Source organism: Sorex araneus, chromosome X, assembly GCF_027595985.1.
Source record: "Sorex araneus isolate mSorAra2 chromosome X, mSorAra2.pri, whole genome shotgun sequence".
Classification (NCBI taxonomy): Eukaryota; Metazoa; Chordata; class Mammalia; order Eulipotyphla; family Soricidae; genus Sorex; species Sorex araneus.
In genome coordinates this window covers 293679764-293695638 of record NC_073313.1, presented here as the reverse complement: position 1 = coordinate 293695638, position 15875 = coordinate 293679764, and the positions used below count along the sequence as shown (strand labels likewise).

General features: G+C 46.0%; 1 protein-coding gene across 1 annotated transcript in view; it reads left to right on the top strand.

The window, feature by feature from the left end:
• Window positions 1–15512, top strand: part of TACR1 (tachykinin receptor 1) — a 156347-nt gene extending 140835 nt beyond the window's left edge. The window contains exons 3-5 of the mRNA XM_004612007.2: window positions 7921–8071; window positions 10589–10785; window positions 12259–15512. Of these exons, the coding sequence (XP_004612064.2) occupies window positions 7921–8071; window positions 10589–10785; window positions 12259–12550 (640 nt within the window). The 3' untranslated portion in view covers window positions 12551–15512. The remainder of the gene's footprint in view (window positions 1–7920; window positions 8072–10588; window positions 10786–12258) is intronic.
• The last annotated feature ends 363 nt before the right edge of the window (window positions 15513–15875 follow it).

The window sequence follows — 15875 nt, the reverse complement described above, 5'->3', positions numbered from 1 at the left end:
ATCACCACGGAGCATGACACCAACTCATCCAGTAGATCCACCGGGGAAGGGAGCTAAGGACCCAGGACTATCCCCCTGACTGCAGCCTGCAAGGGCTTTGTGTCTCCTACCACACATTCCTGCTGGCTCTCGTCAGGGATCACTCCTGGCCGGGCTGGGGGGAACATATGGGATTCTGGGGGTCAAGGCTCAGTCAGCTCAATCAAGCATCCTACCTACTCTATTATCTCTCTGGCTCCTTGAACCCCATTTTTCCTGGGCTGAAATGGATGTGCCCAAGAGTTCCGTCATCCTGAGAGAGGCTGCCTCTGAGGGCTTTTCCTCCCAGATGCCATGGCTGGGTACAGTTGCAGGAGGTTTGACCCTGACTTTGCCCTGAAGATCAGAGAGAAGGAGATAGATTTGAATAGTTAGAGCCAAGGTCAGGTGGGGTGACAAGCAGGAAAGAGCTGAAGGAGTTCATTGGCCCCTATCACACAGATACCTGCCTGTCTTCGCCCCCTTGCCTACTGCACTCTCCCCTCGCTCACTCTATTGAGAATGGAATTGAGAGAGAGAGAGAGAGAGAGGGAGAGAGGGGGAGGGAGGGTTGAATAGAACACAGAATCACGCACTTGCCTTGTCTGATGCTGACCTCCATTCTATCCTCAGCATCCTATATGGTCCCCAGAATACCACCAGACATGGTCCCTGAGCACAAAGTTAGGAGTTAGTTCCGGGCACATCCTGATTCTTGTTCGCATACTCAAGCCTCATATGAATCACCCCTGGGAGCTTCTTCATGCCTCCTATCTACTATTTCCCTCCCTGCAGACCCACCTCACTGCCACGGCCCACCCACCTCCTGCTCCAAGTCAGAGCCTGACTGAGCAGCACCTCAAACGTCGGAAGCTTCCTGGGTCCACCTGGTTGAGTAGCCCATTTTTGTACCTCCAGCACTCTCCATGCACTCTTACTGTTTTTAGGACAAGTTTTAATATATTTTTACATTTGCATTGTATTGTATTAATAAGCTCCCTTGTGACCCCCTGATAGGGGTCATCACGGTCAGTCACTCCCCATGTCACTCTCAGTGCTTCTCTGTCTCCCACGGATCTAGGATCATCTGGTATCTTCTAGAATATCAGAGAAGAGACCAAAGGCAGGGATCGCCCCAGTGCCCCCCCCACCCAACCACAGGGTAGAAAGCAGATGCTGAGGAAACACCTGCTGGGCTTACTGATTCGGAGCTTTCAGCCTCTGCCCTTTTCCCAAAAGAGTGCAAGAGTTTGAGGATTTTATCTGATGTCTGGAACAGAGTGAACCAAGAAACGATGATTTTTTTATACACAGAAGCCACACTTACCTGCAAAAAGGCCAGATTTTTGCAGAAAATGAAAATATAAGCAGTTGTCTAGCATCATGTTCTAAGACGTAGTGTCCTATAAAAACCAGAGGAGGGCGCAGCCCAGAGCAGGTCACATGAAGGACGTCCACAATACTCAAGATGCAGAGGGGTCGGGAAGGTGTTGGACACCCACCAGCGTCTGGAGTACAGAGAAGGCTGTTGTTCTTCTTGGAAGAAGCAATAAAAACTCCTGCAGATGTCCCCAGTTTCCCTCCACCTAAGGAGACTCAGTGACACTTAATTGTTAGCCTGAGCTGCCGAGGAAGACCCCGCAGGAAGCATTTAATACTGATGTCATGCATCAGAAGTTCCAAAGCTCTCATTTGCAATAGGGTGGGAATCCATGCCTTGAGAGTTCTCAACAGTCCCAGTATGATTCCAGCCGCCTGATAAGATGCATCTTTTGGTTGGGTGCTTCTGGAGATGATGCTGGTTGGAGGGCTGGGAGTTGACATCACTCACGAGCATAAAGGCAATACTGATGGGACTTCAGTTTACAAAGGAATGAACAGCCTATCACAAGAGATATTCAAGAAGATACCTGATGATTCTGGAATAGGGAGGGCTAGAACTGGAGTTGGGATTCCACTAGGTCTCCTAAGACTTTCTATTCCACCTAAAATCATCCATCGACTCCCCCAAATAAAATCACCCTGAGACAAAATTAACCCCCCCCCCAAAAAAAACAGAGCTCTTCCCTCATCAGGAAGACAGAGAACCCAGGATCCTGCTCTCTCAGCCTCCTTTCCTGCCCCAGGGCACCTGGGCTCTCTGTAAAGTTTATTAGTAGAGACCTTAAATGCTATTTAATAAAACTCTCTTGATTTCACATGCTGAAAACTATTTCAGAAACTGGAATGGTTGCTGCTTTAGCCATGAGGTGTCTCTAGCTAATGAGACAGAGGTAAGCCCAGATTAGTGAGAATTAGAGTATTAAGGCATTAAGGACAGGGAATTTGCCGGATTTGGAGCTACACGGTTCGTATTCAGTAGGTTTATCCTGTAAAGTGTGTCAAGCCCCATTGACTGCTTAGAAGAGTAAACTGGAGGGAACAAAAGCATGAAGTTGCTGCAAGCGCCTTTGGGGGGGAAAGCACTGAGCTGCCTACTGGAAGGATTTAATGATCAAAATCAGCAGCCCTTGCTCACCAATCTGGAAGCCAGTTATCCCTACGGTGATTATCTATTGCAAACACTCCTGGTTCTTTCTCCGATTCACTTCTGGTGAATTCCTGGCCCTTGATCTCTTTTCCTAAGGCAGTTATAAATTCTGAGAGCTGATAAAATCCTGCCTGGCAGGTATCTGGGAAATAGCCAATTCAAGAAGCAAAACAACAGAAACCAGACAAAATAAAATTATACTAGGTTAAGTGACCAGCTCCCTAAAAATAATGATTTGTTGGGAGGGGATACATTTATTACCATTTTTTGTTTGTTTCTTTGTTTTGTTTGGGCCCCACCTGGCAATTCTCAGGGCATATTCCTGACTCTACACTCAAAGATCACTCCTCTTAGGGTTTGGGGGACCATGGAAGGTGCCTGAGTCAGTCACATGCAAGGCAGGTGCCCTCCCTTCTATAGTCCCCAGTCATTACCAATTAACTACAAATGCATAGTAATATTTCTCTGAAAAAGTGTTGAGTTGCATGAAATACTTATTTTTAGATTTTTGAATGATGGGATTTCATTCATTTAACCAACATTCAGGATCCGGGTGTCTTTTGATAATTGGGTGTTATTTAGATCCAGCATTTATAATTTGAATGTAAGAAAATCTATCTGAACAAAACTAAAGAGGGGATATTTAATTAATCTCTTCTCCACCCAAGGATTTACCCTACAGGATGCCTTAGTCGAAGGAGAGCTTTTTAAGGTGGACCCTTAGGGAACAGACACCCACCAATTTTGACTACCTTGGGCTACAGTTCAGCTCAGCCAAAATGTTGATTAAAAAAAAATTAAATGTGTCTCATCACGGTACACTATATATCACTTTCAATTTATCTTTAATGGTCACACTATGTCCAGACCATTGTCATCATCCCAGACTCTGCACTATGAAATGGTAATTCCCCCTCTTCACCTCCCATCACTGTAACCTCTCCACTCTCTGTCCGCAGCAATTTGCCTCTCTGTGATATTTCATAGGATATTTGTCCTGTGTCAGATTTACTCACTTAGCCCAGGGTTTGCGAAGGCCATCCTTGCTGTGGTGGGTAAGATCCTACTGTGCATCTCTACCAGGTTTGGTTTCTCCACCTGCTATGGGGCTTGAGTGCATTTTCTTCTTTATGGTTGTGGTGAACAGTGCTGCTCTGAGCATCGATGTGAAAGTATCTGATTTGAGCACTTGCATTGTTTCTGGGTATGTGTCTAGAAGTAGAATTTCTCCAAATAGTAACTGCTTCAGTTCCTGAGTTAGTTCTCGTCAGAGTACAGACAAATTAATGCTCTACCAATTATCACAGGTTTCAGCAGAATTAAGGCCTCCTTTTTGTTTTCAAATAAATAGCAAAATAACTTTTTCATCTCCAAAAGGGCCGATAAATGATGTTTACTGATTCACTTTCACGTTTTCCTAATGCAATTTTCCAAAGTGCTCTTGGTTTCAAAGTGAAAGTTCTGTTTTTTCTTTGGTTCTGGGAAAAAAACAGATCAAGGCATAATTTCTATTGAAAAAGTAAGTCTGATACTGTCACCACAAAAATAGATTTATTCCTGAACTCATAGGTCCTTGAGTGTTGTATGAAAAATTTGCATACAAAAATTGGTTGCTTAAAAAATTGAAGTTTTGGGGCTGGAGTGATAGCACAGTGGGTAGGGCGTTTGCTTTGCACGCGGCCAATCCGGGTTCAATTCTTTGCCCTGCCGTGCAAGGGCCCAGGACTGCAGACTGTGGGGTGGGGGAGAGGGGATGGTGAGGGCTAGTTTGTATATGAAAGCCATAATCCCAGGAGTTAGTTCCAGGAATTATAAAAAGTCTCTTCCCCCTGCCCCATGTCAAATCATCTCCATCAGGAGGGATGGGTGTTGGAACACTGTACAACTGAAACTTAATCAAGAACACTGTCTATCTCATAGTGATTCAATAAAAAAAAATTATCACCATCAGAAACACAACAACTTGATCAATAATGTCTTTTCATGAACTCTTATGTGCTCAAGCAATAATGAGGTCCCCCAAGTTCACAGACCATGGATCCAAGACAGTGGTGCCCAATGCTGGCTATCTACCAATGGAATTCGGGATATTGTCTCACTGTAGTTTTCTACTCCTATACTCAAGTCAGTAAAATAAGTTTCTCTGGACTCTCAATAATTTTAAACTCCTTGGTGATTCTGAGCTTTGAGAACCTTGGTTCTAGGACATTGTTTCTCAAAGTCTGAGCATCATCAAGGAATGTGTCAATACAGAGACTGGGACCCCTGAGACCTGTGAGGTTGGAAACTAGACAAATCCTTCCAGAAGATTTTTCAGCTGGTTCAAGTGTAAGAATGGTGGGTAAGAATGGTGAGTCAGGGGAGGGAGCATTGGTAACTTGGCTGCGGTTGCTTCCCACCCCACCCCTTCTCCAACAAGGACACTCAGTGCTTCAGGTCAATAGCCCACAGAGCTCAAATACAGGATTTGGATGCCCAAGCAAGTATCTATCTCTGTAAAGAAGGAGCTTCTCTGGGGGGGAGGGGAAGAGTAAGAGGAGGAAGAGGAGGAGGTGGAGGAGGTGGAGGAGGAGAAGATGGAAGAAAAGAAGAAGAACAAGAACAAGAAGAACGTGAAGAAGAACAAAAACAAGAACAAGAAGAACATGAACAAGAACAAGAAGAACAAGAAGAAAAGGAGGAAGAGGAGGAGGAGGAGAAGGAGTGGGGAGGAGCAGCAATTCTTTAAAAGTAGAAGTAGCAAAAAAGACGGGGGGCTGGAGCGATAGCACAGCGGGTAGGGTTTGCCTTGCACGCGGCTGACCCAGGTTCTATTCCCAGCATCCCATATAGTCCCCTGAGCACCGCCAGGGGTGATTCCTGAGTGCAGAGCCAGGAGTGATCCCTGTGCATCACCGGGTATGACCCAAAAAAGCAAAAAAAAAAAAAAAAATGTAGAAGTAGCTAGGAGTTTTACCCTCAGGTTCTTCCTGCCCTGGCTGTCTCCATCTGATCTGATCGAAAGCACAGTGCCTCAGCTGAACAGACACGCAGGGCCCAAGGAGAAGACATGGTGGGTGGCTGGAGAACTAGAGGCTCCAGTTGAGGGGGACTAGGAAATCCTGGCAAGACCAGAGCAGCCTCTCAGCACAGAATACAAGCTCTCGGCAGCCTGCTTTGCTACACCTGTGTGTTCTTACTTAAGAGCTTCTCAAGAGTCTTCAGGTTGTACTCATTAATATTCAAAGGAAGTAGGAAAAATGGTAAAATGGCAATGGGGTCAGGGTACAGGGTTTTGCAAAGAAATGATTGACAACAAACAGTATCTCTAAAGGAGCAACGGGTTTTTTCCTTGCTGGAAAATGCCTAAGTGGGATTTTTTTTTCCAATTCACTGTAGAAAATAAGGACAGGAGGAAGAAAATATTGTGAAGTTGGTCCCTGGTGCCATTGTCCTGCATTCTAATCCCAGCTCCTGTTCTACCAGCTGTGAATCAAAGCAAGTTAATTAAATTCTAAGTATCTCTTTCCTCATCTACAAAATGGAATTATGACAGCATGGGATTTAATCATGTTTTGTGAATTAAATGTGAGCAGGCCAATGAAGTGCTTGGCATTGGGTTCCTCACTCAATAAAGCCTAATACTCTGTTTTCATACTATCTTTAGGGTGACTTTTGTAAATTGAATTTGAACTAAGGTGGTTTCACTGGTGTGAGCATCGTTTGTGGTGTATAGTTACTGCACTCCCCCCTAAAGTGCCTAAGACCCTCCACCATTGACCTATGCTACGTCTAGGTCAGCTCTTCCTTCCTAATCCCCAGCACCATCACCCCCACTATATGGTAACCTGAGTCCTGTATAATAACACTAAACTAAGAGTTCTTCCCATTATTGTTGCTAGGAACGCTATCAAGTTAGTGTTCTTTCACCCAGAAAAAGAAAATGACTATAATCAAGCAGGCATACAAAGGAGCGCTGAGGAAAAAAATACCCTTTCTCAAAATTCAAAATAAAATCTATCTGAATGTCTTATGTTGGAGGCTTTTTGCCCTACACAGATTAAGGTCGGTCACACTGTCAGAGAACCTCAGAATGTCAGTGGTTTAGCAGAGCAAAGGTCTATCTTGCTCATGTTCCCTCCACGTTCAGTCAGTTGGTATCTGCCCTCCAAGTAGTGATTTGGAGGCTCAGGCAACCTTCATCTGATGCTACATTTTGAAGAGATGAGCTTAGAAGTGACATGTACTTTGTGGATGTCACCCCAATCCTAATTTTAGGGTAATACATCTGTCTCCTCCAAGCTAAATTATTCATCAGCTATGAACTGTAACACTGTCCTTCCATTGTTCATCGATTTGCTCGAGTGAGCCCCAGTAACATCTCCATTGTGAGACTTGTTACTGTTTTTGGCATATTGAATATGCCATGGGTAGCTTGTCAGGCTCTGCCGCGCTGGTGGGATACTCTTAGTAGCTTGCCGGGCTCTCTGAGAGTGACAGAGGAATTGAACCCGGGTCAGCCACATGCAAGGCAAATGCCCTACCCACTATGCTAAAAAACAATAACAAAAGCAAATTATTCTTATGAATAGGAATTCATTCATCTTATAGCATGGATTAGGGCTCAAAACCATCTCGGTGGTTCACATCTGAATGTGCTTTAACTGATCTTCATCCTTGCACCAAAAGTGAGCCAAAGGATAATGTGACAGATATGAACTGACTAGTGTAATGATCTCCTTCCTTCTAGTGAATATATTTCTATTAATGCAGCCCTGACCAGGGATGTGGATCAGCATTAAGTGCATGCCTTATGAGGTATGATACCTGGGTTGGAACTCTGTGTATTTTATATACATATAAATATGTATATGCATACATATATATATATACGTGTGTATATGTGTATTGTAGCCTAAGGTAAAGGTTACATTCTCTATTTGGAGAGAAATATTATAAGTGATATTAAATTTAGTAAGAACTAAAATTGACTTGGGTACACAATACTCCCTCTCCTCAGTGTTCATTCTCTCTTCAATCTCACTCCTGCTCTTTGATCTAGGATCACTCCTGTGGGCTCAGGTGACCATAAGCAGTGCCAGAATCAAACCCAAGTCAACACACAGAGCCAGCACCCTACCTATTGTACTATCTCTCTGTCTCCATCTCCTTTCCATCTTAACTGCAAATTTCATTGTGGGAAAAGCCTAGAAGAAAAATACCGGTTGAAGTGACATAGCTTTTTTCAAGGCTACCCTTTAGTTGTACCCACTGCTGTGACAAGCCTCCTGAGAGCTGCCTCCTCCCAGCTGGAGTGCTGGAGGTCGCTGTCAGGTTCCACCGCCCCTGCGATTTCTTCCACTGAGCCCCATCCTTCTAAATCCTCACTGCAGGTACCACATCTGTGTGACCGTGCTGGTCTACGTCCTCCCCCTGCTGGTCATCGGCTATGCGTACACCGTTGTGGGAATCACTCTGTGGGCCAGCGAGATCCCTGGGGATTCCTCTGACCGCTACCACGAGCAAGTCTCTGCCAAGCGAAAGGTGAGCAAAGGGTGTTGGCGCACACACAGTCCCGGAGCTCAGAGCCCCACTGACCCCAGCCGAGCTAGTCTGAGCCCCAGAAACCCTGGAGGGGGGCAGGCAGCAGCGGCTGGGTGCGTTGGACAGCAAAGGGGAGGACAGAGAGAGGAGGGAAGAGAAGAGCTTTCTCTTTGCTCTGCGGGCAGGAGTCACCTCCTGGTGCCTTCGAGGGTTATCTCCGAGAACCAGGGAAGCCAGGAAAGCACAGTAACCTGCTCTTTGTTCCAGATACTGCCATGCATCTATATGCAAATATAAATCCCTTTCTTTTCTGCAATAAGTACTGACCTCAATTTTTCAATTAACAAATATCTTCAATATTTGAATAACAAATACTGTGCCAGGATGACCAGTAGGAGCCGGAAAGGTAGTGCAGAAAGTAAATCGCTCGCTCTCCTGGTTTCCAGCATTAATCTGGCCCCCCAAGCACCCCCAGGAGTGACCCCTGAGCACACTCAGGCCACAGTCAGGAAAACCTCCTAAGCACAGCCAGGTGTGGCCCCTCCACCCCAAAACTTCACAAATAAGCACACACACACAAATTTTTTTTAATAAAAAACTTTCTTTTTTTTTTTTTTGGTCACATCTGGCGATGCACAGGGATCTCTCCTGGCTATGCACTCAGGTATTACCTACCCCTGGTTGTGCTCAGAAGACCATATGGGATGCTGGGAATCGAACCCGGGTCCGCCGCGTGCAAGGCAAACGCCCTACCTGGGGTGCTATCGCTCCAGCCCCAAAAACTTTCTTATTATATTTTTTAAAAATTTTTGGTGCCTCTTAGCATAGTGTTCCACTAAGTGGATATCAGGTGTGTCTTTATCGAAGGTTTCTCTGGTGGTTAAGTGGAACACCAGCCAGAGTTCATCAAACCTGCTTTGGGGTCAGGCTCTTCTTTTTCCCTTTTGGGTTTTTAATCAGCCTGATGTTCAATACCATCAACAGTAAGAACCCTCCTTGGGGGGCTGGAGAGTGTCTCCCAAACTGTGTTCAGGAGGCCAAGGAGGACCCAAATATTCTCAGCACCCACTCAACAAGGATGCACTGCTGATTAGATCTTGTGGTGTCGGGAATTATCCAGGTCACTCAGGGCTGCTGGGACCCCAGGGCCTCACCCAGAGGTGCTTGGGGACTTCCAGGGCTATACCTGGAGAAATTCAGAAGACCGTATGGTGGGGGATCGAAATCAGAGCCACAGGTCAGGCATGAACTTAACCCCCTGTACTATCTCTCAGGCCCCTATGACACCTTCTTGTTTTTGTTTGGGAGAGACCCCAATAGTTCCCGGGACTTAGTCCTGACTCTGAGCTCAGGAACCACTCATATGGTGGAGATGAAATATGGGTGCTGGAGAGGAATATGGGCTGGCATGCAAGGCAAGGGCCTACCCTTGGTGCTGTCGCCCCAGTCCCTGTGACAGCTTTTACTTTTTTTTTAATTGAATGCACAGTTACAAAGCTGTTCATGATCAGGTTTCAACCATACAATGTTCCAATATCCATCCCTCCAGCAGTGTACATTTTCCACCACCAACATCCCTATTTCCCTCTCACCCCCCTCCACAGTCCTGTCTCTATGGCAGGCACTTTTCTTATTCCCCTCTCTCTCTCTTTTTGGGCATTATGGTTTGCAATACAGATACTAAGAGGTTATCATGTCTGTTACTTTGCTTACTTTCAGCATGCAGTTCTTATCCAGAGTGATCATTCCTGACTATCTTTGTCATAGTTGTCCCTCCTCTATCCCAACTGCCTTGTCCCTGGCACATGAGGCAGGCTTCCAATCCTCCTGATCCTTCTGCCATCCTTGAGTATTCATCTCATATCATGTTTTTTTTAATATCCCACAAATGAGCGCAATCATTCTATGTCTGTCCCTCTCCTGACTCATTTCACTCAGCATGATACTCTCCATGTTTATCCATTTATAAGCTAATTTCATGACTATCTCCCTCACTAGCAACAGCTTCTTTTAAATTCCTTTTAAACATCCAACACCCAGGGACTGAGCTATACAAATCCTTCCGACCCATCAGGTGCTGCCTCCTCCGCTTTCTGTGTCTCCCCCAACACCCACTCCCCTTTGCTTGGTCATCAGCCCTTCCCTAACTTAATGAGTCATTGTCCAGCAGGATGACACAGCAGTGGTCTCAAGTTCAACTAAGCAGGAGAATCACTGTAAGGGCTTGTCAAACACACAACTCCGGGTCACACTCCCAGAGTTTCTATGTGAGTCCAAGAACTTACATTTCTGACAAACTCCCAAGGGGGAGTGCTGCCATCTCTCCTTTCAAAAGCCCCTGATGTAACCAAAGTCCTTACTCCCTTCTTTTCCTCAAAAGGGCTTATGAGCCCTTCCCAGCACACACTCCTCAGTGTGCAGTGACGGTGGAGAGGAGAAAGAGCAAGTCTCGCCTGAGACAAGAAGAGGTGGGAAGAATGTGTGCTGGTGGTCTCACCTGCCTCGCTCTCTTGCCAGGTGGTCAAGATGATGATTGTCGTGGTGTGCACTTTTGCCATCTGCTGGCTGCCCTTCCACATCTTCTTCCTCTTGCCCTACATCAAACCGGACCTCACCTCGGAGAAGTTTATTCAGCAGGTTTACCTGGCCATCATGTGGCTGGCCATGAGCTCCACGATGTACAACCCCATCATCTACTGCTGCCTGAATGACAGGTAAGGACCCCAGGCCCTTTGGAACTGCAAGACCACCGGTCTATTTAGCTGCCAGGAGGCCAACATAAGCGAGCAAAGCTGACCGTGACACAAGAGGGGAACGTGAGGACAGCAGCCAACCAGGACCTGCTCCGACACTTGCCTGCTGGCCATCACTAAGCAGGAGTGCAAGCCCAGAGTGTGTGTAGTTTTTTAGTTTCCCAAACAAAGCCACAAATCCATATTTTGTGTGAATTCTTCCAATGAACTCTCCAACTAAGTTGGGGGTGGGGGAGGTTTTCAAACCTAGGTTAATCATATGAAAAAGATCTACACACCGCACCCGACTCAGCCTGTGCGTGAGTCCACCCTGCTCTGGGAGGGGCTCTACATGCAAGTGGGGGAGAGACAGACAGACAGGCAGGCAGGAAGATGACAACACTGGAATGCCACCCCCCACAAGGCATTTTCCCCCTTTTCCAAATTTTCCCTTCCATCTTCTCATCGTACTATCTGGGCCTCTTCCATGCCTCTCTCCCAGAGTTTCTGGAATGGCAAAGAAGTCAGGGGCTCCGGGGTCTGGCTGTGCCTTTGCTCAGTTACAGCTGTTGGGAGGATCAGGTGCTCAGAACAAACCAACCGCAGACCTGTAGGAAGAGGGAGAGGCCCGGGAGCATGAAGTTTGCTAACGGGAGTCCCCGACACAGCATACAGAGTCCCTGAGGGAGAGCAGCTCAGCTTGGCCTCTGGGGAAGCACCCCAGTCTTGATGTGGTGAAGGATATGAAAAGCTTATCATGCTCTCCCTAGCTGTCACCTGTCTGACCTGAAGGAGATCCCAGGGGCTGTGCTTCTGGGGACAAACAAGCTCTTGGATGTGATTGAGATCTCCCCTGGTCTGCCTCACACAGTCATCCTTCCAAAGAGCCTGACTACCTGCCCTGAATGTTTACATAAAAGCTGGGTCTTTCAGCTTAACAAAGAGGGAAACTGATGCACACTGAAGGAACGTGGTTGGTAGAAAAAAAATTTTTAATTTGATTTTTGGCCACACCTGGCATTGCTCAGGGATTATTCCTGCATCTGTGCTCAGTAATTACTCCTCGTGGCTCTCAGTGGACCATATGGGATGTCAAGGATCTAACCTGGGTCAGCCCCATGCAAGGCAAATGCCCTACTGGATGTGCTACCATGCCTTTGCCACTCCCAAAAATAACCCGTTAGCCACTAAGTTTATTTGAGGGAAAGGAATGAGTCCTGAATTGACCCAAAGCCTCAGAGTCCACATGCATTTCCGGTGCCCATAGATTCTCCTGAATCTTACCTGGATGATTGACCTTTAAGCTTTCTGGATCTTGATTCTTCCACTATCATTTAACTCCAAAAATAATGACGATGAGTCATGTGCAAGTGTGTTCAAGAGCCAATGAGCAGTGGGGGTCACTCTCTTAACATGGTCTGTCCCCATACCTCACATCTCTGTCTCTCCCTCCAGGTTCCGGGTGGGCTTCAAGCATGCCTTCCGCTGCTGTCCCTTCATCAGCGCTGGTGACTATGAGGGGCTGGAAATGAAATCGACAAGATATCTCCAGACCCAGGGCAGTGTGTATAAGGTCAGCCGCCTGGAGACCACTGTCTCCACCGTGGTAGGGACCCAGGAGGAGGATCAGGAGGATGGCCCCAAGGCCACACCCTCTTCCCTGGACCTCACCTCCAATGGATCTTCTCGCAGCGACTCCAAGACCATGACAGAGAGCTTGAGTTTCTACTCCAACATGCTCTCCTAGATGGTGGAGCTGTCGTCAGGACCAGCCACTCATCTTTGCCTTGTCTCATTTCATGCATGGGTAGTTCCTTCCTCTGGAAGCCATCAGAAACACCTTAACATCAGGGCTTGTGGAAAGAGATAGGGTGGTTTAGGGAAAAACATTCCATCCTGGTCAGAGTTAAAATCCTGGATTCTTCCATGCCTTTGCCACTCCCAATCCGTGTGACTCAAGGCAAATCACAAAACCTCTCTGAGCCTATGAAGTGAGAAGGTTGAGCTAGAGTTTTTCAACAATTCATTCTGTGATTGGAGAATTATCTCTGAATACAGATGCTCCCTTCAGAACAAATCATGCAGTGCAGCAATGGATCCAGTTGATCTGTTTGGGATCCTTGTCATAAACTAAACTCAGCCTCAGCCCTGCTCAGTTTATCTCCCTTCAACTGCTGGTCCACATGACATCACCCTTCACTTCATGGGGGAACAACCAAAGGAATCCATTGAAATTTGAATGATTTAACCCAGTCTTTGAAGCATACATGGAAAAGAGATATAATTCTGCCTTCTTTAACATCTCATTACTTCAGCGTGTTTAATTATGAGACTAAAAGTCTTGGGTTCATTTGTGTTACTCCCCCAGAACTATTCTAAGTAAACCAATGGAAGCAGGATATATCCATCCACTGCTACCAGCTAGTGGCTGCATAGACAAAAAGTCAGGAGACCTGATTCATACTTAACCTGTCTGAGTCTCTTTCCTTATTTAGAAACAGCATGGGGTTGAACTGCATCTTGTAGGTGTGTTCCATCTGATTTTAATGTTCAATGGTTCAATGATTGTATGAGTTTCTTGTTATTACACACACACAGACACACACACAGACACACGCACGCACACACGCACGCACACACTGGTGATGAGATCAGGGCTAGAGAGATAGCTTAAATAGACTGGTGGTTTCTGGGCTAAAGAGATAGTCCAAAGGGCTAGTTTACACACTTTGTATGTGAGAGGCCCAAGTTCGCTCTCTGGCAATATATGGTTCCCCAAGCACTGCCAGGAGCTATCCAGGCACCAATATGGAATTATTCCTTGAGAACCACCAAGTGTGACCCCTGACCCCCCCAAGAAGAAAATTTGTTTCAGAAAGAATAGGAGAACAAGAATAGTGACTTAATATCCAGCTCCTCAGATCATGTGTTAATATCCATATTAACCATTCTCTAATTTATTCTAAAACTGTGGGAACCTTCTTTCTCCTGGAAGACTCCAGACTTTTTACAGAGCAGAGGGCTTTTGGACTTTGTATCAAAATCTGCATCTGTGCATCAGGCATCTCATCTGGTGCCCACAGCTGAAATGCCAGCAGGGCTGGCAAGCAAATGCAATCTTGAGGTTTCTTAGAGTGGATACCAGCCAGTCTTGGCTTTGTACAAGCAGAAGGTATGTGCTCAGGTGCCTTGGAAGGGAGAAACACTTATGAGAATCAGTTTCACAGGCTTCTTCCTTTTGGCTCTCCAGCTCTCCTCTTCCCCAGCTCTGCTGGCCTCCTGGCTGTAAGAGGGGCGATGACACACCAACCTTGCAGGATCTTCTACCAAGGGCCATGAACTTAAAGCTTTCTGTCCCAACACCACCTTGGGATTTCCAGCGGCTGAGCATGCCATCTACTTCTGTCTCCTAGATCAACAGCAAGCACAAGACTCCATAATATACGTGAACGTCCTCCTTGTGCTCTGAAGAATGAATGTGCATGTTCTGCATCTTTACTGTGGAGCAAGAAAAATGCTTCCCACCAGTGGTACAGTCTCTACCACTCTAACCTGATCAGGATTTTGAGAAGCCGAGTGAAGTTACATAGCAACAGTGTAAACCCAAAAGATCTAAGAGTCAGAGGCCAGAGAATTTTAGTACAGTGGGTAAGGTGCTTGCCTTGCACATGGCCAACCCAGATTTGATTCTTGGCACCCCATGTGGTTCCCAGACCCCCAAAAGGAGTGATCCCTTAGCCCTGAACACTACCAGGTAAAGCCAAAAACAAATATATACATATATATTCAAGAACCATATTCTTCAAAATAGCATGGGAAGGCTTTAGTAAATTAAGTGAAGTTGGCTTGTTGCAGATATATTAATGAAAGATATAAACTCGGGTTGACACAATTCAGGGCCTAAAGTATTATCACAGTGCCAGTGAAGAACTGAGCCATGCAGAGATGATTTAGTTCAGAGGAATATAAAGAAGCAGCATAATGATGATAAATACCTAAGAAGAAAGCACTAAGGCATTGGAGATATGTTCTCTGTGGAAGGGGTAAGAGCTGGATTCAACACCCACTCTGCACTTGGCCCTGAGTTCCCTCACTAACGGATATGTCATTTCTCCCACTCTTGAGGAGCCTGCCAGTCTGGCCACTGATAATTCATTTTTACCACCTGGGTAGGAAAGTAGCTGAAAGGAAGATTCACCAGGGAATTCTAAAGACTTACATTCTACATGGCAATTAAGCCAGACTGAAACTTTATAGAGTGACTCTGAGGTCACTCCATCAGTCCGTGTAGGAAAATAGAAGGGATGCAGTTTGACAGCACCATCACCACATCTGAAAAGTAGACATGGGGCCACCTATGAGGTTTAAAATATGGCAGAACATCCCCTCTGAGAGAACTCAGCAAGCTGTCCTTTGACCTGACTCCTAGGACCTACCTAACTTATAAAAATACTGTCAGATCCTATACGTGATAAATGCTGTGATTTGCACTGTGCATGGGTCTCATTTTATAGAGCGTGTCACCCTGTGTTAATCTCCTGGCAGTTTTTTATTTCAGTAGTAATAGAATGTAAGATATCATGGAGCCATCTCTGTTATGTTCCTCAAAAATGTGGGTCCAGTTGCTGGCCCCTGCATTGTGCCAATCTCCTCTTCCTCGTGTTCCCAGAAGTAAGTGGATGTATATCGTGGATTCACATCAGATCATAGTAAGGGGGAGGGTGGGGAGGGGGTATTTATGGGAAATTCTTAAGGGCAGGAGTCCTTGTCCTCCTCACATCTAACAGAATGCTGACCGGTTGGAATGTCCCTTCTCCTGGAAGGAACTTCTGAGAAAGGGGGACCCATGAGCTGACCTCGTTGGCCTGGCTTTCAGGAAGACTCACATAAGTGGGGAGGGGTCATTCCCTGAGGCTTTTGTGTTTTCCAGCCTGGGATTCTGGAATGAATCTCTGTATAAAAATAAAATATGTGTTTGACTATCTCATGCCTCTGTCTCATCTCCAGGGACTCTAAGAGCCTTCCAGGAAGCTAGATTGGTGATTTCATGAACCCTAATAATTTCTATAGGC